This window comes from Gopherus flavomarginatus, chromosome 8 (genome assembly GCF_025201925.1).
Source record: "Gopherus flavomarginatus isolate rGopFla2 chromosome 8, rGopFla2.mat.asm, whole genome shotgun sequence".
Taxonomy (NCBI): Eukaryota; Metazoa; Chordata; order Testudines; family Testudinidae; genus Gopherus; species Gopherus flavomarginatus.
Window position 1 is genome coordinate 104256664 of NC_066624.1, and position 26315 is coordinate 104282978.

At 42.7% G+C, this 26315-nt stretch overlaps 1 protein-coding gene across 4 annotated transcripts in view; it reads left to right on the plus strand.

Annotated features, from left to right (window-relative positions):
• Positions 1-26315, plus strand: part of FXR1 (FMR1 autosomal homolog 1) — a 69731-nt gene that overhangs the window by 13602 nt on the left and 29814 nt on the right. For all 4 annotated transcript variants that reach the window (XM_050965930.1, XM_050965928.1, XM_050965929.1 and 1 more), the window contains exons 2-3: positions 327-379; positions 13739-13832. In XM_050965930.1, coding sequence (XP_050821887.1) covers positions 327-379; positions 13739-13832 — 147 coding nt within the window. The remainder of the gene's footprint in view (positions 1-326; positions 380-13738; positions 13833-26315) is intronic.

The window sequence follows — 26315 nt, forward strand, 5'->3', positions numbered from 1 at the left end:
ATCCTCCCCTCCAAAGTGCTTGGTGTCATCTGCAGATTTTATAAGCATGCTGTCCACTCCATTATTTAAGTCATTAATGAAAATATTGAATAGTACCAGACCCAGGGCAGACTCCTTTGGGATCCCACTAAATAGGCCCTCCCAGTTTGACAGTGAACCATTAACTACTCTTTGAGTGTGGTATTTCAACCAGTAATGCACCCACCTTATAGTAGTTTCATCAAGACCACATTTCTCTAGTTTGCTTATGAGAATGTTGTGTAGAACTGTGTCGAAAGCCGTACTAAAATGAAGATGTCACATCTACTGCTTTCTTCTTCTTGCAGGGATTTATCAAAGATGTCCATGAGGATTCACTCACAGTTGTATTTGAAAACAAGTAAGTATTCTATAGGAAAACAACCCCATGGTTTAAAACTGTTTTAATTTTATTCTTCTCTTCACCATTCAGATTGTGAGTAATTGGTTCATACTGGAAAGATCAGTTTTTAGAACATGTGATATTTAAGGCTCCTTCCACAGTTACTAGCATAGTCCCAGATTTTTCCCTTAGTTTAACTGCCTTTCCAACACTAGAAGATTTAGTATACCAAGTTCATTCTGATAATTAACTTTTACTTTCTTGGGACTCTTACCAGGGTTATCTTTAGGAAGTTTTCCCTTTCCCTATATGTCTTTGCTACTCCCTGTCATTTTAGCAGTATTTTTGGCACCCCATACCCATGTGTTCTTCTTTCAGCCAGGTTCAACTACAGTTTCATTGAACAGATTGGAGATTTTTGGAGTGTATTAGAACCACATTGTAAGCTCATATCGTAATTTTTGGAAGGATTTTATATATTATCTTCTTCACGTATTTGCCTTTGTGGATCCCTACTTCATGTGCATCTGTGCCTCATGTATGCAGGATTGGAATCTTGTTACAGGAGTGTCTGTTGGGACCATGCCTGTGCCCTGCATAGCCTTGTTCCCTCCTTCTGCCACCTCAGGGCACAACCATCCCTCAGTTTTCTCGTTTACCTGTGAAAGCAGGACAGAACCAGTGATGGGATAAGAGGAAAGATCATCTCATAGATCAGCATCTGATTAAAATACTCCTAACAAAGGGTAGGAATACATGGTCCTTTTTCCCAATGAAGAGAGGGAATAGCAGGGTCCCCAGGGATTTGTACTGGGACCATTGGTGGTCAACATATTTAAAGTAATCTGGAAAAAGTGGTAAACGGTGATGTGGCAAAATTTGCAGATGATACAAAATTACTGAAGATAGCTAAATCCAAAGAAGACTGCAAAGAGTTACAAAGGGATCTCACAAAATTGGGTGGGCAACAAAATGGAGTATGAAATTGTATTGATAAATGCAAAGTAATGCATATTGGAAAACAGAATCCCAAGTACGCATTCAAAATGATGGTGTGTGAATTAGCTGCTACCAGTCAAGAAAGAGATCTCGGAGTCACTGTGTTCTCTGAAAACATCTGCTCAATACGTAGCATCAGTCAAAAAAGCTAACAATTTTAGGAACCATTAGGAAAGAACTAGATGATACAACAGAAAATATCATAATGCCATTATATAAAGCCATAGCATGCCCATACCTTGAATGGTGCTTGCAGTTCCGGTTGCCTCATCTCAAAAAATATATATTAGAATTGGAAAAGATACAGAGAAGGGCAATAAAAATGATTAGAGGTATGTAAAAACTTCCATATGAGGAGAGATTAAAAATACAGAGACTGTTCAGCTTGGAAAAGAGATGATGGAGTGGGGGAAGATATGATAGAAGTTTATAAAATCATGACTGGTATGAAGAAAGTGAATAAGGAAATGATGTTATCCCCTTCACATGACACAAGGACCGGGGGTCACTTCTCATTTTATTGATCGACAACAGGTTTAAAACCAACATGAGGAAGTAGTTCTTCAAACAGTACGCAGTCAATCTGTGGAACTCATTGCTGGGGATGTTGTGAAGGCCCAAAGTACAGCAGTGTTCAAAAAAGAATTAGATACGTTCAGGGAGGATAGGTCCATCAATGAGTATTAGCTACGATAGTCAGGAATGCAACCCCGTGCTCTTGGTGTTCCTAAGTCTCTAATTGCCAGATGCTGAGACTGGACAACAGGATGGATCACTTGATAATTACCATGCTCTTTTCATTCCCTTTGGGGCACCTGGCATTGACCATGTCGGAATACAGGATACTAGGCTAGATGGACCATTGTTCTAACCCACTGTGGCCATTCTTGTGTTCTTCTGTCTTTCGTTTCCTCATAGAATTTCCTTAGTTTAGCTTAGATCAGTCAGGAATTGATTCTTTACTAAAATTTTCTCCTCTTTCCTTTTATTTCCAAAAATCTGTGTCTTTATGAATTCTGTTTGGTGCCTCTTTCCACTGCTGCCTGTAATGACTGATCCAAAGCCATCAGGTTTTAAGCTCTGCCCATCTTATGACCATCAGATTCCCCTCACAGATGGCCGCAGCTGCTGTTTGTCACGCCTCGTACTTGGTTGTTGCTCAGTCTGGTGATTGTTTTCCAAAAGGATAAGAAAATCTAGGGGCATGTGTGTGAAATCTTCCAGAGCTATCAATGAAGAGAACCTCAGATCCTGAAGATCAAAGTTGGAGCTCCAGGACAGGACTGTTCACAAAGACCCAGTCTTATCAGTGCTCCTTTCACCAGGGAAATGACATCCAAGATAGGTACCAGTAAGGGATTGGCACTAGCAGGGGAAGAGCCTCTGCTTCCAAAAACTACTTTCGCATCAACAGCATTCCTAGTACTAACATCTCCCCAAAGATCAGCACCAATTGAGATGTTTTCTTCCTCTTCCAAGCATACCATTTCTGCACCTTCCAAATGGAAACCTTCACCTCCTCTCAAGCCAAAGACACTAATTTCAGAGTGATGACTGGACCATTGTAAGCCTATTCACTGTGGCCTAATCAGTTATGTAATACCTTGCTTGTATTGCGCGTACTAGGGATCCTGTCTAGAACCTTTGGACCAGATCGCTCACGTAAACGCAGATTGTTTTTCTTCAACAGTGACCTCAAGGCCATTTATACAAGCCATACCTGCTGTCATGCCTGGATGGAGGCAAAGAAGAACAAGAGGAAAAAACAGGTCTGGAACAACTGAACCAATGTTCTGCAGCCACTCCCAAAGACCTGTCATCTGTGTCCCCTGATGAGACGGTCTCCCTGCCAATTCCAGCACCTGATGACCTTCAGGCCTTTCAGGAATTACTCTCAGCTAATATGTAAGAAACTGAGGCATCAATAATCAAAGAAGAGGCCCATTAGATATTCAATATTTTGTACTCCATTCTCTTGGCAGGATAGCATTGCCCACAAATGAAGGCCTCCTAGAGCCAGCTAAAAGTCTATGGTGGGCCATTCCTACCACTGCCCTTACAGAAAACAGAGAAGTGAAAACAATATAAAGTGCCATAAAGAGGCTTCTAACAATTTTATAGTCTTCCAATACCAGGGATACTAGTAGTCTCTGCAGCCTGAGAGAAAGCAAGGTAACTGAGTCCAATGAGAGCATCTCTCAAGGATAAGGATTTCAAAAGGCTTGTTTTCTTTGAGAGGAAAGCGTTTTCTCTTTTCTTTCTTCAGTTACATATAGTGAATTGCCATGTGTAATTTGCAAAGTATGAATTTCTGACATGTTACACGGTATCTTCCTTTCTTCTTCGAGTGCTGTCTTTGTGGGTGCTCCACTTCAGGTGTCGATGCTTCCTGGCAGCGTCAATTGGAGATTTATGGTAGCGGTGTCCACACCGGTGGTGTGTGTGCAGGAGGTGTCTTGCAGTGCCGTTGGTACCACGTCTAGTGCACGCATGACCCGAGCCCTCCAATTCCTTCTCAGCCATCCTCGATGAAGACGGAGCTCGGGACCAGTGTTTGTTACTCTCACCAAACCTTTTAAAAGATAGCAGTTTATATAGTTAGTCTTTTATAAGTTATAGTTAGTGTTAGTGATGGTTTTAAGGAAAAAAAAGTTTACTTTCCCAAGTTACCTCCCCGCACTGAGGTCGGTTAACCATCAGAGATGCCTGTCTCCCCAGGCTTTAAGTGATGCGGCTGTTGCTGCGTAGCAGTGCCCATTTCAGACAGACACTCTTTGTGTGTCCAGTGTCTTGGGGAGATGCCAACGGCACAGACATCAGAACTGCCACAGAATTTACTGCAACAATGAGACTTGGCTGTGTCATTGGCACTGCAGTCTCCACTGCTCAGTACTGAGGGCTCTCCTGTAAGTTATGGCAGAGATCCTCATACTTCTCATGGCATGGTACACTCGTCCACTGATGATGATGATATGCAGGAACCATGCACTTTCTTGCCACACCACTCATCACCAAAATACCCACGACCAATCTGAAGCCAGATGGGTCCTAAATACCCTCATAACCAGCTGACCCAACCATAGTATGAACCACTGTGGAGGTATCCACCGATGGTCTTTCCAAAGCAATGGGCACATTGGGAACCCCGGGCAACTTTCCAGTCCCCCAATACAGGCCACCCATGGCTCATAAAGGCAAGCTGAGGTCTAATCCCACATCTCCCACCCTGCAACCAATGGAGGCTCAGGATGTTGGAGACAACACAGAATCAGTCACTGATCAGGAAGCGACATCTCCTACTCACAATTCTTCCTCCTCCCCAGATGAGGCAATCATGTCACTGCCACCTTCCTCAGTGGATGACTTCATAGTTCCAAGAACTGTTTAAGTGGGTTGCCTAAAGCCAGGACATCCCATTGGAGGAAGTGCAGACAAACCAGAACAAGCTGGTACAAATCTTACAACTTGCATCTACTTCCAGAATTACTTTGCCCATCAATGATGTGATCTTAGAATCAGCAGAGACAGTCTGGCAGACACTGGGCTCAATTCTTCTGACATGCAAAAGGGCAGATAGAAAGTATTATGTCTCCGCCAAAGGGGGCGGACTTCCTCTTCTCACACCCGCCCCCCAACTCCTTGGTGGTAGATGCGACTAATCAAAGCTGCAAACAACAACAGTTTAGATTGACCCCACAATATAAAAAACACAAAAGACTCGACCTCTTTGGATGAAAAATTTACTCCTTGGCGACATTACAGTTCCAAGTCACAAACTATTCGGCCTTGCTGGCTAAATATGATTGTGATAATCATGGGAAACTCAGCTTGTTCACAGCAGAGCTCCCCGAGGAGAAACAATCTCAATTCCAGGCCATTATAAACAATGGTCAACTCATAGCTAAAACAGCCCTCCAAGTGTCTTTGGATGTGGTGGACTTGGCAGCCAGAACCATGGCTATGGCCGTGGTCATGCAACGGACATCCTGGTTACAATCCTCTGGCAAACCTAGAGAACTCCAAACCAAGGTAGAGGACCTACCTTTTGACTGAAAGAAGCTCTTTTCGAAGAAGACAGCTGAAGTGTTCCGCTCAGTGAAGGTGTCTTGAGCCACTCTTCGCACTTTGGGGAACTACATTCCACTTGCAAAGGAACAGGGATTCCTCTCCAACCAACAGCAACAACAGCGACAGTACAAGAACCAAGGACAATGCCAACGGTCACAGCAAGAGAGCACCTCAAGCTCAACCGTCAACTTCTCAGTTGGCTCCACCGAAGCCACAATTTTGAAGTTTTGGTTGAGAGTCTGGACGACCTCCCTCACCAGGCAGCGCTTTCACCTGATTTATCTTCGTGCTTTATGCAGTCTTCACCCATTCTACCACATCTGGGCGTCAATAACAGTGGACCAATGGAAGTTAGAGATTGTATGATTGGGATATACCATTCCCTTTACCTCCTGACCACCTACCCTGCCTCTCTCCCTGTCCCTCTTCAGGAACCCTTCTCATCAGCATCTGGTAGGACAAGAAGTTGATCCTCTTCTACCACTAGGTGTGGTGAAATGAGTATCTTTGCAATATACGGTGAAGGATTCTCCTTCTTTAGCCAGAAGGAAAATGGGGAATGGAGCCCTTTCTCGAATCTCAGGAAACTCAATACATTTGTACGCACTCAAAAGTTCAGCTGGTGACACTGGGCATAATACTTCCAGTGCTGCAAGAGAGGGACTGGTTTTCAGCCCTCGACCTCCAAGATGCTTATTTTGATATTATTGTACATCCCGCTTACAGGAAATTCCTGCATTTCACGGTACGACACAAACACTTGCAGAACACAGTACTAACTTTTGGCCTATCCACCACACCAAGAGTTTTCTCCAAAACCCTGGGAGTATTAGAGGCACATCTGCGCAAACAGGGAATAATGATTTTTCCTTGTCTGGACAATTGCCTTCTCAAAGGCCTAATTCAACAGGAAGCACTGGACTTAATCCAGACGATGATCACGCTATTCAAGGATCTCGGACTACGGATGAACAAATGAAAATACACTCTAGTCTCTGTCCAACAACTGGACTTCATTGGGGCACATCTCGATTCCATAGAAGCCAAAGCATCCCTTCCCCTGAACAGATTCACAACTCTGACAAACCTTATTTTAGAGGTAAGATTCAGCCCTCAAATACTGGCTCGTACTGCCCTGCAACTGCTAGGACACATGGCAGCCACAATGTTTGTGGTACGACATGCAAGATTACATATGCCTGTGTGTAGGGCTGTCTGAGCTTGGTATACATACCCAGCAAGCACAGCCTGCACAAACGACTTGCAATACCACCCAGTGTCCTAGACTATCTACACTGGTGGACAAGACCAGAAAATGTATGCCTGAGCTCCCTTCAGTAGTAATCATAATGCCTTGTTCATATGCACCTTCGCATGGGTTCAAGGCAAATGATCTCCTGCGGAAACTCAGTTACTCATCAGTCTGCTAGAACTATGCCTAGTTCGCAGCGCCTGCAGACACTTCCTACTGCGCATGAAGCATGAATCCATTCGTATCCTGATCGACAACGTTGCCTGCACGTTTTACATCATTCGGCAAGGGAACTTGATCTCACTGTGCACTGAAGCCATGAAACTGTGGAACTGGTGCATACACTGCAAATTAAACATTTTGGCCTTCTACCTTCCCAGCTGTCAGAACGCGATGGTGGACATGCTAAGCAGGTACTTCTCTCAAGACCATGAACGGGAAATGAATGAAAGAGTTTTGCTCTCCATTTTCCGCCAGTGGGGCACTTCTCTCATTGACTTGTTTGCATCCCCAACGAACAGCAAATGTGCAATGTTCTGCTCGAGAGTGAGGATGGGACCCTTGTCACTGGGGAACGTCTTTCTCATCACAGCGGATGCACACCTTGTGTACGTTTTCCCACCGATTCCAGTGATATCGCGCGATACGCAAGATACAAACAGACAAGGCAAAGGTTATCCTCATAGTCCCAACATGGCCACACAAGCATGGTACAACCTTACCTGATGCGCATGGCGATATGTATCTCTTGAGCTCTCCTTGGTTGTCTGGACATGCCGCCTCAGAACAAAGGTCACGCTCTTCACACAAATCCGGAGAAACTCCACCTACAGGCGTGGCTCCTACATGGTTCCATCATGGCGAACTAGCCTGCTTGGAAAAAGTTAAACAGGTGTTACTAAACAGGAGGAAAATGACCACACACAATACTTACTTTCAAAAATGGAAGAGATTCTCCTCCTGGTGTCAAGAAAAACACTCAACAGCCTCCACTGCACTGCTCCCATTAGTATTGGAATACCTACTGGAGCTGAAATGCTCGGGTTTAGCAACAAGCTTAATCAAAGTCCATCTTGCGGCCGTTACTGCGTTCCATCATGAGATTGATGGGAACTTGATCTTCGCATGCCCTGTTACTAAACACTTCCTCTCAAGTCTCCAGAACACTTACCCAGAAGTTCACCAACCTACCCCGGCCTGGGACCTGAATCTGGTGTTGAAATGCCTCACCAGACTGCCATTTGAACCCTTAGCCACCTGTTCCCTGCTGCACTTATCCACAAAAGTGGCCTTTCTGATCACCATTACTTCTGCCAGACAGGTGAGTGAAATTGGGGCGCTTATGGCTGATCCTCCCTACACAATGTTCTTCAAAGATAAGGTCACGCTATGCCCACATTCAAAATTTCTACCAACCAATCCATCTTCCGATGTTCTATCTCAAGCTTCATGAGACTCCAGCAGAGACCGTCTTGCACACATACATCTGGCAGGCTGTTAGCATTTTACCTGGAAAAGACCAAACCTTTCTGGAAATTTCCTAGCCTTTTGTTGCGCAATGTTCACTCAAAGATTGACTAGATGAATCTCCATATGCATTCAACAGTGCTGTCGTATTTGGAGAACACAGTCTCCTATGCACATCAGAGCACATTCCACAGTGCTTCAATAGTGTTCCTCAAAAATGTTCTGATAGAGATTTGTAGCGTGGCCACTTGGGCCTCTGTCTACACATTCACCGAGTACCATGCAATCACTCAAGGGCTCTAGGGCTGAAGCCATAGTTGGCTTTTTCCTAATTTCCAACCTGAACCTCCCTGGCTGCAGTTTAAGCCCGTTGCTTCCTGTTCTGTCCTTAGAGGCTAAGATGAGCAAGTTTTCTCCCTCCTCCTTATGACACCCTTTTAGATACCTGAAAACTACTATCATGTCCCGTCTTAGTCTTCTCTTTTCCTAACTAAACAAACCCAATTCTTGCAGCCTTCCTTCATAGGTCATGTTCTCTAGACCTTTAAATCATTCTTGTCGCTCTTCTCTGGACCCTCTCCAATTTCTCCACATCTTTCTTGAAATGCAGTACCCAGAACTGGACACAATACTCCAGTTGAGGCCTAACTAGCGCAGAGTAGAGCGGAAGAATGGCTTCTTGTGTCTTGCTCACAACACACCTGTTAATGCATCCCAGAATCATGTTTGCTTTTTTTGCAACAGCATCACACTGTTGACTCATATTTAGCTTGTGGTCCACTATAACGCCTAGATCCCTTTCTGCCTTACTCCTTCCTAGACAGTCTCTTCCCATTCTGTATGTGTGAAACTGATCGTTCCTTCCTAAGTGGAGCCCTTTGCATTTGTCTTTATTAAACTTCATCCTGTTTACCTCAGACCATTTCTCCAATTTTTCCAGATCATTTTGAATTATGACCCTGTCCTCCAAAGCAGTTGCAATCCCTCCCAGTTTGGTATCATCTGCAAACTTATAAGCGTACTTTCTATGCCAATATCTAAGTCGTTGATGAAAATATTGAACAGAGCTGGTCCCAAAACAGACCCCTGCGGAACTCCACTTGTTATACCTTTCCAGCAGGATTGGGAACCATTAATAACTACTCTCTGAGTACAGTTATCGAGCCAGTTATGCACCCACCTCATAGTAGCCCCATCCAAGTTGTATTTGCCTAGTTTATTGATAAGAATAAATGTCTTACGAAAGTCTAGGTATACCCCATCCACCGTTTCTCCCTTATCCACAAGACTCGTTACCCTATCAAAGAAAGCTATCAGATTGGTTTGACATGATTTGTTCTTTACAAATTCATGCTGGCTATTGCTTATCACCTTACCACCTTCCAAGTGTTTGCAGATGATTTCCTTAATTACTTGCTCCATTATCTTCCCTGGCACAGAAGTTAAACTAACTGGTCTGTAGTTTCCTGGGTTGTTTTTATTTCCCTTTTTATAGATGGGCACTATATTTGCCCTTTTCCAGTCTTCTGGAATCTCTCCTATCTCCCATGATTTTCCAAAGCCATGATCTTCTAGACACACACTTCCATATTGCAGTCCATCCAGTCCACAGAAAGTACCTATGATTCTCTCGAGGGACCTAATCACTAGCAATACAAAGTTCTATCATTTTGGCCCCTCCACAGGATTGAGAGTTTTCACAAATTGCCTTGTGGTGTCAGCTGCACATCTGGGGAGACAGGGCATTCATATCTATTTGTACGTGGGTGGTTGGCTAATCAAATGCAGTCTCATCAAGAAGTGTTCGCAGTCCCATCTCATATCCTTGACCTATTCAGAGATTTAGGCCTGATGATGATAAACTACAAGAAGTCATGCCTCTACTGTTCTCAACTGAGAGAGTTCATAAGGGTTTTAATAGACTCAAAATTGGGAAGAGCACCCCTACCTGAGGAGAAATTTCACTTCATTGTGATAGTACTCCCTAGTATCAAAGCAAACCAATCAGTCATGGTCATGACTTGTGTAAAACGCATGGGTCGCATGTCAGAATAACTTTTGGTGACGTCTGTAGCCAGACTTCATCTTGTGCCCTTACAAGGCTGGCGAAGATTGGTATGTTGTCCATTTTGACATTATATGGACATTGATAACCATTCCATCTCGTATAGTGGCATCACTGTGTTGGTACGCTTGCAGAACTATACTCTTTTCCATCCCTTCATCAAAAAGACAGTGATCGTGGATGCTTCAGGTGCAGGATAGGGCACACACTTAGATGACCTTCAAACAGAGCATGTAAATGTGTTGGAGCTCCGGGCAGTCAGGCTTTTGCAGGCCGTTCATAACTGCCTTGAAAAGTTCTGCCATACAGATTCTCATGGACAGCATGTCTGCAATGCACTGTGTAAAGTAGTAGGTACTCACTTATCGCACCTGTGCCTAGATTCCACCAGGCTTTGTAACTGATGTCAGACACATGGGATAATTCTGATACCCCTTCACCTACCAGGTGTCAGCAATACACTAGTGAATCTTCTTAGCCAGTAATCTATAACCAGTTATGAGTGATTACCTCCAGAATATCTGTCCTTTCTCTGATATTTCACTGGTTGGCAAAAAAGTCCAGGATGGGAATACCCAACAGAGAGAGCACTGAAGGTCCAAAATTCTGTTCCAGAGTGGGTATAAGTCACGGATCCATACAGGATGCTTTTCTCGCATGTTGAAAACAAGGCTTTCTTTATCTACATCTCTGCTGATTTTTCTGATAACCAAGATAGTAAGTAAAATTGGACAAAAGGCAGTGCCTTTTATTGGCTTAGACAGTTCTGGCTGGTAGATCTCTTTCAAATGTCACCTCGACCTCTAATTACACTGCCAGACAATAATATCACTTAATCAGGGTCAGGTTCTCCACCTGGGCCTGAAGTCATTACACCTAAAATCCTGGATGTTGGCTAGCTAAGCACCACTGATAGATACCGTTCAGTGCAGGTCAACAGATCTTTCAGTAGAGCTGAAAGTCTTCCCAAGGAAAATCTATTCTTTCAAATGGAAGAGATTCTCGATATGGCAACTTTGTAACAATCTACATGTTCTGAAGGTTCCCATTCCCAAGGTTCTTGACTAAATTCTGCACTTAAAGTTCTTGTGATTCTGTCAGTTCAGTCAAGGTTCTCTATCTAGCATTTTCAGTAGATCACTCTCCAGTTCAGTCAATCTCCGTATTCCTTCATCCTGCTGTTCTGAAGTTTGTAACAGATTGATCCATACTTAGAGAGCCTGCCCCTTCCTGGAATATAAGTGTCCGTAACAACATTACAGAGGACAGCCCCCCACCTCCCAGCTGCTTTCTGATTGCTCTCTTTACCACCTTACTCTCAAGACAGTTTTCTGGTGGCTATTATGTTAGCAAGAAGATTGAGTGAGATTATGACCAACCCTCCTACATCATATTCCACAGAAATAAGAGTGTGGAAGCCTCAACCTACATTTATTACCCAAATTGTTTCTCTGTTTCACATAAACCAATGGTTCTCAACACATTTACCATTGTGGGCTGCATGTGCAACTCTCTATATGTTATGTGAGCCGCATCCACACAGTATATAAACTACCTGTATGACCCTGAGGATGTCGCATGGGCCGCAGCTGTGTGCTGATTGGGCCACAAGAGGGCTGCGGGTTGAGAACCACTGACCTAAATAAATCAGTCAGTTTTCCTTTCCAAAACCCACACCACTCTGAGGGAGAAGAGGCATCACATTCTGGATATTACTGAAGCCGTAACTTTATCTGGATAGGGTGATAGTCTAAAAATGCTATCTCTGTGCCTCTTGATTGCATTAAGCAACGTAGGGACAAGCCATCTCGGCACAGAGACTATCTGGATGGATTACACAATGTATTTCTGTTACCAGCTGGCAGACATGCTCCTTCCTCCGAACATCAAGGCTCAATCTGCTACTCTGTACTACCTAAAATAGGCTACTACCCTGTATTTCAAAAATATCTCTTTATCTAAATAAATGGCCACCTGAAGTAATCCCCTGATTTTTTGTTAAACATTATGCTATGGACCTGGCCTCCAGACTAGAGGCAAAACTGGAATAGGCTTATTTGTTTTATTTATTACTGTAACACCCACCTTCCAGATGGGCATTGCTTGCTAGTCACCTGGAATGGAGATCGACATGAACAAATACTCAGAGAAGAAAGAATGGTATTTTACAGTAACCGTGGTTCTTTCAGATGTTTTGTCCATGTGGATCTGCAAGGCCTTTCCTTTAACGTTACTTTTTGGAGTCTTTATTAGCTGGTATTCTCACTTAACGAGGGAACTGAGGGATGGTTGTGGCCCCTCCTCCCATTATGGCCATAGGTGGGGGGCTAGGGAACTACAAGGACATAACAGGGCATAGGAGACCCCCAGAGAGACTTATTCAGAGATTCTGATCCAGTGCGTATGAGTTGCATGCCCACTTGAAGTGGGATCTATGTGGACAAACACCTTGAAGAATCACAATGACTGTAGGGTAAGTAACAGTCTTTATCGGAGGAAGATCATTAATTGTACTGGTCAGGGATACCATTCTAGACACCTTCTAGCAACAACTGGGACTAAAATAGTTTCTTGACCAGCATAATTCTTAAAATACTGTGGACATATCCTGAATTGAATCTTTGCTTGCCAATTGTTTTTTTAAGAGGAGAAATTGGTATGTAGGAATCTAATAATGTGCTATTAAGAGCCAGATCTAGCAAAACACCCATTGAAATCAGTGGAAGTTCGAGGTGTGCAGGGACCTCATGCCCAGCTAGCTGGATATATTTAAATACGTATAAAGGCCCGTATAGCACGAACAGTGAGGGTAAAGTACATCGTAAAATAGTTTTTACTTAGTTCACTTGGTATTTATGGAGGAAATTTAAAAGGTTTGTTGAGGAAATTTAGAGGGATAATGTCAGCTTGAGGGTTTTTTAATTGATTAATGTAAAAAAATCAGCTTTTGCTGTAACAGTCTTTTAAATATTTATATCCTGAATTTAAAAAAATCATAAGACTTTTTCTGTTCCTCTGATGTTTGTAAGAATTTTTTCAGCAAGGGAGAAACTGACTTGACTACATGTGGGAAGAGTGAGATAGATTATGTGTAAAGTAATATAAAATGCACAAAAGTAAACAGAAAAAATATTGAAGAGTTATTTTTCTCTAACTCCTTCTGTGTTGTATTTACTATAGTTACATGTAAAAGTTTGAGAGAACTATTTTTTCCAAGTTGCTTGTCAATTCAAAAAATAATATTATTACTAAAATTCTTAGAAATTTAACTTTCATTGATTATAAACTCTTAGGAGCAGGAACAATCTTTTTGTTCTGTGTTTCTACACTGCCTACCACAATGGAATCCTGGTTCACAGCGAGGGCTTGTAGGCACTGCCACAGTACAAATTATAAATTAATAATCAGAACTGAATTTTAAACAGTGAACATATTTTAAGAATGAATTGTCAGTGAATATTTTTAAGGTTTGCCAGACCAGGATTAGTTCTTGAAATAATCAATGGAATATCTATTCAACTTTCAGTTGGCAACCAGAGCGCCAGGTTCCTTTTAATGAAGTCAGATTACCACCTCCACCTGATATCAAGAAAGAAATAGGAGAAGGAGATGAAGTGGAGGTGAGTTGACTCTCATGTTTCCTTCCTAGCTTGCCCTCCTGTGGAAGTGACTGTTCAGACCGGATAATGTTAATACTGATTATAGTCACAAGAAAAAGTAGAGTTAAGCTTTAAAAGTGAACATCTAATATATGTAGTGTCTGTCACTAGTAATGGTTGTACTTTTTGAAAGGTAGAATGGTCGAGTAGATGGAACATGGTTATTATGAACTAGAAGTTACAATATAGAAGAAATTGGTTGAAAAATGTATTTGCAGTTTAAAAAAATCATAGGAAACAACCTTTCTCATTTTCATTAAAAATTTTCATGGAGCTTTTCATGTTTGCTCAGAAACTGATGATAATCAAAAATGGTGACCCTACCATTCCGATAAAAATTCGACAAAACAAATTTCCTACTGAAAATTTCCATCTAGTTAAAAAGCCATTTTTGGTCAAAAAGAACCAGCTGTGTTAGGAACTTGATTTCTGATCCTGACTGCACCTCTGACTTGCCCTTAGGGTTTGAACCTGTACCTATCGAGGTCGATAGCAAAATTCCAGTTGAATTCAGTGGTGCAGAATCAGGTCCTTAAACTTTGTTTCCTCACCAGTAAAATGTCACACTGTTTACTAGTTCACTTAGGTAGTATTGAGGGGTGGGTGTGTGTGTGTGTGTGTGTGTGTGTGTGTGTGTGTGTGTGTTGAAAATCTGAAACTGCAATCAGTTATATATGACTATATTGTGCTTGAGTAGCTCACATAGTTAAAAATTGAATTCCAGCTTCCATTCTAATTCTGCTTTTTCAGTTGGTTATGACCTCAAATAAATTCTCTTGGAGCTGAATTTTTCTCTGTTTTATCTCAGCAAAAGGATGATTTTGTTTTTTGAAAGTTTGAGCAACCACAGCTCATCTCTGCTTGAGTTATGTAAATGTGGAAGAAGAAAAGTTTTCCCCATGAGTTTGAATCTGAAATCTTGCACTTGGATGACTAAATTAATTTATGGTAGATTCAAGGATAAAGCCAAATTTGAAAAAAGCTTGTGTTCAGTAAATTTAAAGTTAGGAACATTTGAAATTGGTTTACTTTTTTGTGTGTGTGTTATAATTTTGATTTTTTTTTTTAAATGTCCATGTTCATGGAATCTGTGTGTTTTGAGATATGACAAAAAACCCACCACACACATTCCCTCCCCTCCCACTCTCTCCAGGACTTTCACTCCACTGTAGTAGTGTCCACACGGTGAACTAGTGCACAGCAAGCTTGTGTGCTGTAGATTCACACGCTGTGTTGCTGCACAGTAACTCGCTGTGTAAACAAGCTTTGTGTGTCCTAGAAAGCTGTGAAAATGTTTCAAATTCAAGTTAATTTTATAATGAATGTCTTATTTTGCTCTTTTAATAAATAATATGTAAAACATTTTGTTAGAGAAAATGTACTGTGAAAAATGTTATTTTGGGAGTCCAGGTTAGGGTTCCTTTTTTTAAAGTTATCTTTGTTTTAAACATATTTGACTACGGTTCTCTTCTTTGAGTAGATCCAGCCTTGTATTCCACTTACATGTCTGTGTGCGCCCAGTGCACTGGAGCCAGAAAATTTTGCCTATCAGTACCTGTAGGAAGCAACACTCGTGTTAAATGAGGCAGCACTGCCTTGACCCCATCCCTCAGTTCCTTCTTAACACTCATGGCTGGAGTTGGAGCTCTGTGTCGTTCTTAACCTCACAGGCTCTATATTCCTTAGTGACTTTTTTTCTAGTTGTATATAATTAATTAGTACTCTTAGTGTTAATTAGATTGAGCATTAATTAACTTTCATTTAAGTATTCCCCTGGTGATATCCTCACCAGGATTTAACATTGTCCATTATATGGCGGAGCGATCCCCGGCAATTGATTCCCACATAGTGCTTTCTGTGCTTAGGCTGAGCTACGTGAATGGTGTTTGATTTGCAAATCGTTCAACAAATGGACTCTGCTGATGAGGGTTCTTTGTCTAAAGCAGCCTACTTGGACACGCCATGCAGCCTGCTTCAGCACTGAGGTTTAAATCAGATCGGAGGCTGCCCTCGGGTTCCAAGAGTGTTGTCATTTCATGGTCTGGATCCAGCGCCTCTCTGAAGAGACAGAGGAGTCACTCCCTGTTGAGTGCACTGACAAAAAGGTTGTATAAGACTGATCGAGGCCTCTCGAGTTCGCATGGGGACTCATCTGTCTCCCGCAGAAGGAGCGCATACTACCATGGTGTGAATGCTGGTGCTTGGGATGGAGTAAGTCCCATTAACCACTCTCCAGGACCACACCTGGAGGTCAGAGACTTGTACCATTCTCTGCAGTTGCTCTGAGAGAGAAGCTCTCCCTATTAACGATGCACTCCTAGAGCCTGTTAGGGTTCTGTGAAGCATGCTGGCTTCAATACTACTTACTGCAAAGTGCTTGGAGAAATGCTGCTTTGTCTCAGTGCAGGGATTTGAGGGTTTTTATACCCACCCTGCCACAAATTCCCTGGTCATAAACACAGTGAATGATAGAGCCTGGCAGGGCAGGTTTAAGTCAACTTCTAAGGTTACGCATGTTAAACAGATGGACCTGATGGATAGGAAGATTTACACCTTTTCTTCCTTGCAGATGTGGATTGCTAACTAGTAGGCATTGCTGTTGAAATAAGACTTTGTGAACTGGCTGGCTATGTGTTAAATTTGCAGACCAGCTGACCGAAGCTTCCAGGGGAGTATTTTGGGCATTTATCACCAAAAGCTGATGGGTGGCTAAGACTTAATTGCAGTCCGCGCTGGACGCCAGGGATAGTTGGGCAGAGTAATGGCCTTGATATTGACCATGAGAAGGGTGTGCTGGCTGCAGAATATGGCCGTTGCTCCTGATGTGCAGCAAGCTATAGAGGATTTGCACTTTAATTGCTTCCTGGTTTGTTTGTTTTTTATTTGGACAAGATGGATGAACTCTTCTCTCCTTCGAGGACCGTAAGACTATCTTACGGCCGTTGGGGGTGTACACATTGGCAGTGCAGAGACCACCACTATGGTGGTCAACAACAGTATTGTCTGTAGTGCACATTTTGGCAGCTTTCCCTCCCCTGAGATAACTGGACTATCCCAGAAAGGGGCATAGGTTCCAGAGGAGGAGGCATTCAAGTCTGGGGTTTGGCCAATAGACATGCCTTCTCCAGGTGCCCCCCAAGCATCCATTTTGACTCCAGAACCAGAACAGTGATCTAGTCATTGCATCCTTTTCCCCCCGTCCCCTCTGTTTGGGGACAAGGTGGCTCACTTTCATAATGGTTGGGGCTCGATCACCACTGACAGCTGGGTCCTAAGCACCATCAGATTGGGCTATGCCGTACAGTTCCTTTCAGTCCCTCTTCAGGGCCCCCTCTCACAAGATACTATTCCTCATGCAGGTCCACTTTCTCCTGGCTTTTTTTGTTTGGCTTCCTGGATCTCAGCTTAAGTATTGGGATGTGAACTTTGGTTCACATTCAGAAAATCAAGTTCATTGGGGCCCTAAAAGACAATGAGTTCAAGAGCCTTTTTGCCCATCAACCGTTTTAAGGCAATTTGCTACCTTTGCCTCAGTCTGCAGTCTTAGCTTCCAGGACAGTTCAGATGTGCCTGGGCTCTTGAACCACATGTCAGCTTGCACGCAGGTGGTCCAGTTTGCAAAATTGCTTGTTCAGCCCCTTCATATGTGGCTCAGGACAACTTACTGTCTCAACTCTTCACTCCTTGTACAAATTGGTTCATCTCCCTTCACTGGTCTTGGACTCCTTGGAGTGGTGGATGCTTCTGGAGAATGTTTGTCATCCCTTCATCCAGTCCAGGTCTGTTGTCACTGATGCCTCCTTGATGGGCTGGGGAGCACATCGGGAGTTACTGAAAGTTAAGCATCCGTGGTCAGAGCAGGAAGCCTTGCAGCATATCAAAATGCAGGAGCTTCTGGCCATGTACAATGCCTGTCACATTTTTCTGGACCATATCAGGGGCTTAGTGATTCACATACTTACCAACAGTACCACTGTGATGTATTATGTGAATAGTCAAGGGGGAGCACACTCAAGGGTGCTCTGCCAAGAAACAATCAGGTTGTGGCAGTTCTGCATTAAGGAGAGTTTCACTCTGATACCCGACCATTTGCCAGGGGTCCAGAATCATCTCTCGGACCATCTCAGTAGGAATGTGTTTTTTCTGAGTCACAAGTGATCCCTGAGGCCAAGTGTCCTCCAGGTCATCTTCAGAGCTTGGGGCATTTTGATAATTGACCTGTTTGCTCTGAGGGACAACAGGAAATGTCTGTTCTGCTTTCGAGTGGGCCTTAGTCTGGGCTCCCTAACTGACACTTTTTGCCTCAGCTGGCAGTCGGCTCTCCTGTATGCTTTGTTTCCGATCTCAGTCATCTCGCAAGTCATCCTCAAGCTGAAGGCGGATTGGGCCAAGCTTGTTCTCATTGCCTCAGCATATGTGAGGCAGTGCTGGTTCTCTGACGTTCTCACACTCTCAGTTCAGCCTCCCTTGCTCCTTCCTCTCAAGGCATAGCTGTTCCATGGTTGAATGAGGAGAAAGAGCAGTATTCAGCGGCTGTACGGAAGGTAGTACTCAACAGTAGAAAGCCTTCTACCAAATGGCTTATCTGGTGAAATAGAAGCAGTTTTTGATGTGGCCATTGGCCTGTGGAATTCAGCCTATACAGGTTTCTCTCCAGGACGTCTTGGAGTACTTGCTGCACCTTCAGTCATGTTGGCTTAGCTTATTGAGAGTGCATCTGGCAGTTAATATCAGCATTTCATCCTCTCTCATTCAGGGAAGATCAGTCTTCTCCAATGGCACGGTAGCAAGATTCTTAAAAGGGCTTCTTCATCTCCATCCTTCTCTGGTCTGGGAGCTGATTCCTCTGTGAGACCTTAACATTTGGCTCTGGAGAGACAAAGCCAAGAGCTGGAGCAAGCCAAAGGCAGGGAAGTAGTGGGAGGGGCTTACCCTCCGACTTTTCCACGAGCCCAGAGCTGGAGTCAGAGGGTTGAAAGACTCCCAGCAGAGAGGCTGGGGATGGGTTCCCATTGGGATGAGCATGGTTGCATTCTAGCTGGAAGGACAGGAGTGGTTGTCTTGGTAAAAGGACATGTGAAGAGCAATGAAGTGCCTAGGTGGAAGACACTGGAATATGGGACTCCCAGCAGAAAGGAAGAATGGGATTTTAAGCACTATATATGCTGGGTGTAAGAAATTGGCTAGTTTGGGACTTTTGTTGGAGATTATTTGAACTAGTTATAAGTAGCCCCAAGAAAGGGTATTATTTGTTGTGGGATTACTGGGGACTCTGAAGGGGAAACTGGGGCAGATGTATCTGTTGTGCAAATAGTCTGCTGCAGGATTGTGCCTAAAGCAGGTGTTGCCCTATAACATGCATTTCTTGTAGGGCAAACCTTTAATATGACTGTAGAATAGCTGGATAATCATACTTCTTTGTACACATGTAAAAACATATGGTGACAGCATATAAATTCTACTATAGATGAAATACTACAGTGGAAGTCATATTTTATCTGCTAATATTTTGAAATAGATTGTATAGTGCCAAGAAAGAACTTGGATTTAAGTTGCAATTACCTGGGAAATCAGTTTTAAATTTTCTTAAACTATAATAAATTTATACTATTTGGTTTGTAATTTGCTGGAAAAACAGGGATGTTGACAGACCCCCTAATTATGTGGCTTCCCTAGTGAGTTTTGCTGCAAATAAATAAAACTGTCTTTGTATATAGTAGGTAGGAAACGGAAGAGGTCATATATAACGGTGTGGCATTCCATTTTGAGTTATGATATATCCTGTGTTTTCAGCACAGTACAGTCTGACAATTATGACATTCTATTTCTCTTTAATGTGTTTTTTTAAAAGGAGCACTGCCTGTGTGTATTAAACCAAACCGGGAGGAATGATTAAAAGGGCATTTAATAGTAGGATATGGAGTCTTCCATTTCTAACTTGCCAGTTCAAATAAACCTTTTAAAACAAGAATGACTAAAAGCTGCAGTGGCCTCTGGGAAACGAATTTGGCAAGATTCAGAGTTTATTTAATAATGGGTAAGAGGAACCATCAATAAAAAATACCCATTAGAACCAATTGGTGCTCTCAGCAACAGCCTCAGCCAAAGGCCAGTGATTGACTGAACCATAAAAACTCACCTACCCTCATATTCTCAGTGATGGCAACTTCAGATCAGGGCGTAAGCATGTTGCTAGGATAGTGTAACTAATGATGCTGCTGCGTATTCTGCTTGTTCCATAGTTTCCAGGACTGCTGATCTGACATCTTTTCCAGAGCAATATATTCACATGCAAATTAAATTAATAGAAAAATGAAACACATGCCAAGTTTTTATCCAGATACACCAAAAGAGTTTGAAATCTCTCCTGCTCCTCCTGCACAGCTAGTATGAAAGATTATGCTGGTTCATAAATTGAACTAAAAATTGGCTGCGGTACTACTAAAAATAAAGCAAAACAACATGTTTGCTAAATAGAGAACAGAATTATTATTGAAAAACTGCTATTTTCAGGTTTCTAAATATTTGAAAACATCCTTTCAGGTAGCAAACTAGGTATCTGCCAAATGAAGATAGAAATTGCAGTACTTTTATATATCAAGTTCCTAGTACTGTAAAAACCTTAAGTGTTTGTTTGCTGCTTTCAGCTTTGACCTGTTAGAAATACTTAATTCTTCTGCATGGTAAGTATCCAGTGTGTAATATAATACTGATGTTAGGCTTGCTCTACACACAGATTTTGTATCAGCATAACTATTTCTGTTTGGACATAAACATATTTATGTCAGATAATTGTCTTCATGCTAGAAGTTTTGTTCCACCTTAATTATGCTGGTAATGTTAAAATGGTACGTTTCGTATGTGTAGACAAGGCCTTAGTCTTTGTGTCAGAATAACAGAGTTAAAACAATGTAGAACTTGAACTAAAAGCTACTAGTACATTATTTTTTTTTTTGAAAACGCATGTTTGTTTAAAAAAATTTTTTTTTGTATTGGCTGTTTAAATCTGGAATTCCCAAATTTAGGTCCTGATCCTGCCCTCACTGAAGTTAATGGATAAACTCCATTTGACTTCAGGGGTTTTGAATTGTTTCCATAGTAAAAAACACTTGTGTATTCAGGAGAGACATAGTACTTGAACCTCCCATGAAATCTTAACAGCAAAACAAAACGAGAGCCAGAGCAAAGGAGAAAATATGGAAAAATTACTTGTGAATAAAGTTGAGTATGTCTGTAAGTCTTTGCAAGATTAAGGTCTTATCATTCTTTCAGCATAGCTATTTTTATACAATTATAGATTACATATGAGTCGGGCTTGGATATACATAGTAGTAGTGTATGCTATGATGCAAAAAAAATGCATTTATATGTAGTGATTTTTAGAAATTGAGAAGATAATTTTATGCAAAAACATAATATTTTTGAGCGTTCATTTATAATTCTTCAACACTCTGTGTGTGACTTATATAGAAACCTACCAAACAAAACATTTCTAAACCTGTATAGTGTGCTCCCTCATTATGAGATGAGCACTTGTGATTTTCCAACCAAGCCAATACCAGTTGCAATTCTGAGGAGACTGGGAGTTAAGTTTTAATTATGTATACAGAGTAGGGTAACCTGTTTGTTTTTCCTCAACACTTTTTTGTGTAATAAATTAATTACTATGTTGTTAAGTATTGCTCAACTAAATGTTCAGCTGAGGGAAAAGCTCGAAAGATTTCATCTGAAACCTTTTTTCAAAAAAGGAGTAAGCTCCTGAAAAATAGACTTATAATGCCAGTGAATTTTTTAACCATACCTAAAGTACAGTGTCATTAGCATGACTTTACAATATATTAATGCCTTCTCTTTTTATGTCAAAGTTAGATCAGAGTTTTTTAGAAAAAGTCCACAAACACAGAGGATCTACTTTTTACCCTGGTGGTGATCATCATAATTAAGTTGAATGCATAGCCAATATTAAGAGCTGTAGGAATATAGTTATTGGAAATATTTTCATTTACCATTCTTTTGTTGATGTTTAGTGTGTGCTATGCTTTATTTAATGCACGTTATTCAGACCTCTTATTACAAAATTATTAATTTTCTTTTGGACTGTATAGTGTCTTAAACATGTTAATTCTTTATGAATGTTATCTTCACACTTATTGACTTCAATTGATGATTGAAACCAAGCTCTGTTACATTTACTATTCGGTTTAACACTGCCTCAGGAATTATAGGCTTGGGTAGAATCATAGAAATGTGGAGTTGGAAGGGACGTCAAGAAGCCATCAACTCTCCCTTCCGCCCTTTCCCTCCTCCCCCCCCAGCCCTCCGTGCTGTTGCAAGGCCAAGTAAACCTAGACCAGTGGTTCTCAACCTTTCCAGGGTATTGTACCCCTTTCAGAGTGCATCTTGCATACCCCAAGTTTCACCTCAACTTAAAAACTATTTGCTTACAAAATCAGACATAAAAATACAGGTGTGTCACAGGACACTATTACTGAAAAATTGCTTACTTTCTCATTCTGTCTGTATGAAATTTTAGTTTGTACTGCCTTTGCTAGTGCTTTCTATGTAGCCTGTGATAAAACTAGCCAAATCTCTAGATGAGACCTCTGTGTACTCCCAGGGGTACACATGCCCCTGGTTGAGAACCACTGATTTAGACCATCTCTGACAGATGTTTGTCCAACCTATTCTTAAAAACCTCCAACAATTTGGACTCTACAACCTCCCTTGGAATTCTGTTCCAGAGCTTAACTATCTCTGTAATTGGAAAGTTTTTCCTACTATCTAACCTAAATCTCCTTTGCTGCAGATTAGGCCATTTACTTCTTGTCCTGTCTCCAGTGGACATGAAGAATGATTGATCGCCATCCTCTTTATAACAGCCCATAACATATTTGAAGACTGTTATCAGCTCCCCCCTCAGACTTCTTTTCTCTAGACTAACCATGCCCAGTCTTTTTAACCTTTCATCAGAGGTCAGGTTTTCTAAACTTTTTATCATTTTTGTTACTCTTCTGTGGACTCTTTCCAGTTTGTGCACATCTTTCCTAAAGTGTGGGGCCCAGAATTGGGCACACTCCCCCAGGTAAGGCCTCACCAGTGCTGAGCAGAGTGGGACAATGTTGTTGTGCATTTGATTTTTCCTTCCTAAGTGAATTACTTTGCACTTGTTTTTATTGAATTTCATCTTGTTGAATTCAGACCAATTCTCTAAATTGTCAAGGTCATTTTTTTATTCTAATCCTGTCCTTCAAAGTGCTTGCAACCCTCCCAGCATGTGTCCTCTGTAGATTTTATAAGCATACTCTTTACTCCATTATCCAAGTCATTAATGAAAATATTGAATAGTCCTGGACCCATGACTGACCACTGCAGGAGCCCACTAGATAAACCCTCCCAGTTTGATAGCGAACCATTGATAACTGCTCTTTGAGTATGGTGTTTCAACCAGTTATGCACCTACCTTATAGTAAATTAATCTAGTCCACATTTCCCTATTTGCTTATGAGAATGTCATGTGAGAAGCTCAATAGCATAATAGAGTTGATACAGTAAATTGATCTAGACTCAGTTCAGTGACATGCAGTGGAAAATTCCATTCTGACTGAACAGTGTTCGAAGAACATTCACAGGCTTAGACAGTGTGACCTGGAATTTGCTCTGCAAAGTTACACAACAAGAATCTCTCAGCATCTTTATCAGAAATGCAAACTAAGTTTTATAAATTGGTAATGGCAAAGTAAGCATTAGTGTAACAATGTCACTATTAGAAAAGGCAAATGTATCTCTGAATAAGTAATGCACTTCTTTTAATGGGTAGGAAAGGACTATGCCTGTGTATTATAAGATACAGCTTTGCAGAGAAGCAGTGTAGTCTAATAGCACACTGGTCTGAGAGAAAGCAAATTCTGTATCCAGTGCTGCTTCTGACTCGTCCTATTATCTTCACCAATTCCATTAGCTTTGTGCCTCAGTTTATCCATCTTTAAAATGGAAATGATTTTATCTGTTTCCCAGCAGTGTTAAGAGTACAGAACTGAGTTCCTTTCACGAAAGGTGCTATTAGAGTGTGAATTATTAGTTACAATGGTATGTCTGATTATGGTAGTTATAGCTAGTCCCATTCTAATATAATGCTATGGGAATATGCGGTAAATCAAGAATGGAAGGCGTGATCAACCTGGTGACCTATTGTCAGTCAGTTATGCTAGATCAGAGTTCTAGTCTTTCTGCAATGACTAACAAACATTGAGAAGGCTGAGCTGGAAATATTCTGATCCTTAGAAAAGAGATTGCTTTTCATTGCTCTGCTGTGACCTTTCTGCATAGATATTTTGTATGTCTGCTGAGCTCCCAAGTATCCATCATTATATTAAAAGATCTCTTAAGCTGCTGCCTTCCTTTTGTTTTTCAGAGTAGAAATCTTCGGCCATCTCTCTTCCCATGGTCTTTTCCTCCTGTGGGCCTGTTGTCATTTTACATTCTGTTCAGCCAAGGAGGGCTAGCCCTCACTTCTTCCAGAGAGGGATTTTTGCTAGGAATTAAACTTGAAAAAGAGAATGTGTGCTAAACTCCAGTGTTATTTGGTCAGTGGTTTACTGTGGTCTCTGCACTTTTTTTTTAATTAATATTTTCATTCTCTCTCACAGCCCTGCTTTTCCATCTCTTTCATTCTGCAGTAAAATCACAATCTGTTTATAGCACTGTTTTTGCCATGGGAATGAATATGTTGTCACAAGTTCAGCCTTCTGACCTCAGGGCCAGGAAGGTGCAGGTCTTTTTCTCCAGAGAGTGCTTGGTTGTAAAAGGTGCTGAGGAAAAAAAAAAACTTGAAAAAGTATACAGTAACTCCTTGCTTAATGTTGTAGTTATGTTCCTGGAAAATGTGGCTTTAAGCGAAACGATGTTAAGCAAATCCAATTTCCTCATAAGAATTAATGTAAATGTGGCGGTTAGGTTCCAGTGAAATTTTTTTTCACTAGATAAAAAACCTATATATACACACAGTATAAGTTTTAAACAAACAATTTAATACTCTACACAGTAATGATTTGTGAAGCTTGGCTGAGGAGGTGAAGTCAGAGGGTGGGATATTTCCCCAGGAATGCCTTACTGCTAAATGATGAACTAGCATTCAGTTGAGCTCTCAAGGGTTAATGTAGCCTCACACTCTACAAGGCAGCACCAATGGAGGGAGGGGAGACAGCATGGCAACCTGAGTCACACACCCTGTGTGTAGGAGAGAGAGAGAGATGCACATTGCCCCTTTAAGTACACTGACCCCACTCTAAGTATGCTGCCTTTTTAAGTATAGCAAGCAAGCTGAGACAGCAGCTGCGGCCAGCAGGCTCTCTTTGTCCTGAGCCCTGTTGTGTACTAACCCTGCTCTACTTAGGCGGCAGGTTATATACATTTGCGGTGCTTGGGTTCCAGGAATATTCAGGGCCAGGTGTCCTGCTCCAGCATTATTTGGAGCTGGGTCTGTCCCCCGGCTCTGCCTGGATCGGGCCGCGGCCCCCGCGGGCCTCCTCCCCCCTGCCGCGTCCGTGCCTGGAGCAGGTCCCAGCCCCCGCCTGCCTCCACTCCCCCTGCGCGTCCCCCCCGCCACGCCGCTCCCTGCCTGACAGAGAGCAGCGCACGCCTCTCCCCTTCCTGCTTGGGCTCCTGACAGAACTGCTTTCTGCTGCCCCAGGGTCCTAATACCCGTCATCCGCTAATGGCAAGGCAGGATGCCCTTCCCCTGCCCTTCTGCCCTAGCCCTGTGCCTCTCCAACACCCCGCACCCCTCATCCCCTGCACCCTAATCCTCTGCCCCAGCTCTGAGCCCTCCCGTAGCATGAGCCCCTCATCCTCAGCGCCAACCCTCATCCCTCCACACCCTGATCCTCTGCCTCAGCCCTGAGCCCCCCGACATCATGAACCCCTCATCCACAGCCCCAACTCTCATCCCTCCACACCCTAATCCTCTGCTCCAGCCCTGAGCCCCCCTTGCAGCATGAACCCCTCATCCTCAGCCAGAGCCCTCATCCCCCCGCACCCTGATCCTCTGCCCCAACCCTGAGCCCCGTCTTGCATCATGAATCCCTCAGCCCCACAGCCCTCACCTCTGCATTCCCTCCTATCCCCAAACTCCCTCCCAGAGCATGCACCCCCAGCCCAGAGCCTGCACCCAAACTCCGTCCCAAAGCCTGAACCCCTCACCCCCTCCTGCACACACCCCCCCGCCCCAGCCCAGAGCCTGCACCCAGCACCCAAACTCCATCCCAAAGCCTGCACCCTGCACCCCTCCTGCACCCTAATCCCCAGCCCAGGACCTGCACCCCAGACCTCCCCCCCCAAATCCCTCCCAGAGCCTTAGGCAGGTGGGGGCGGAGTTGGGGGGGGCGGGTTCTGGGCACCACCAAAATTTCTGCAAACTTGCCACCCATGCTGCTCTATATGGAGAAG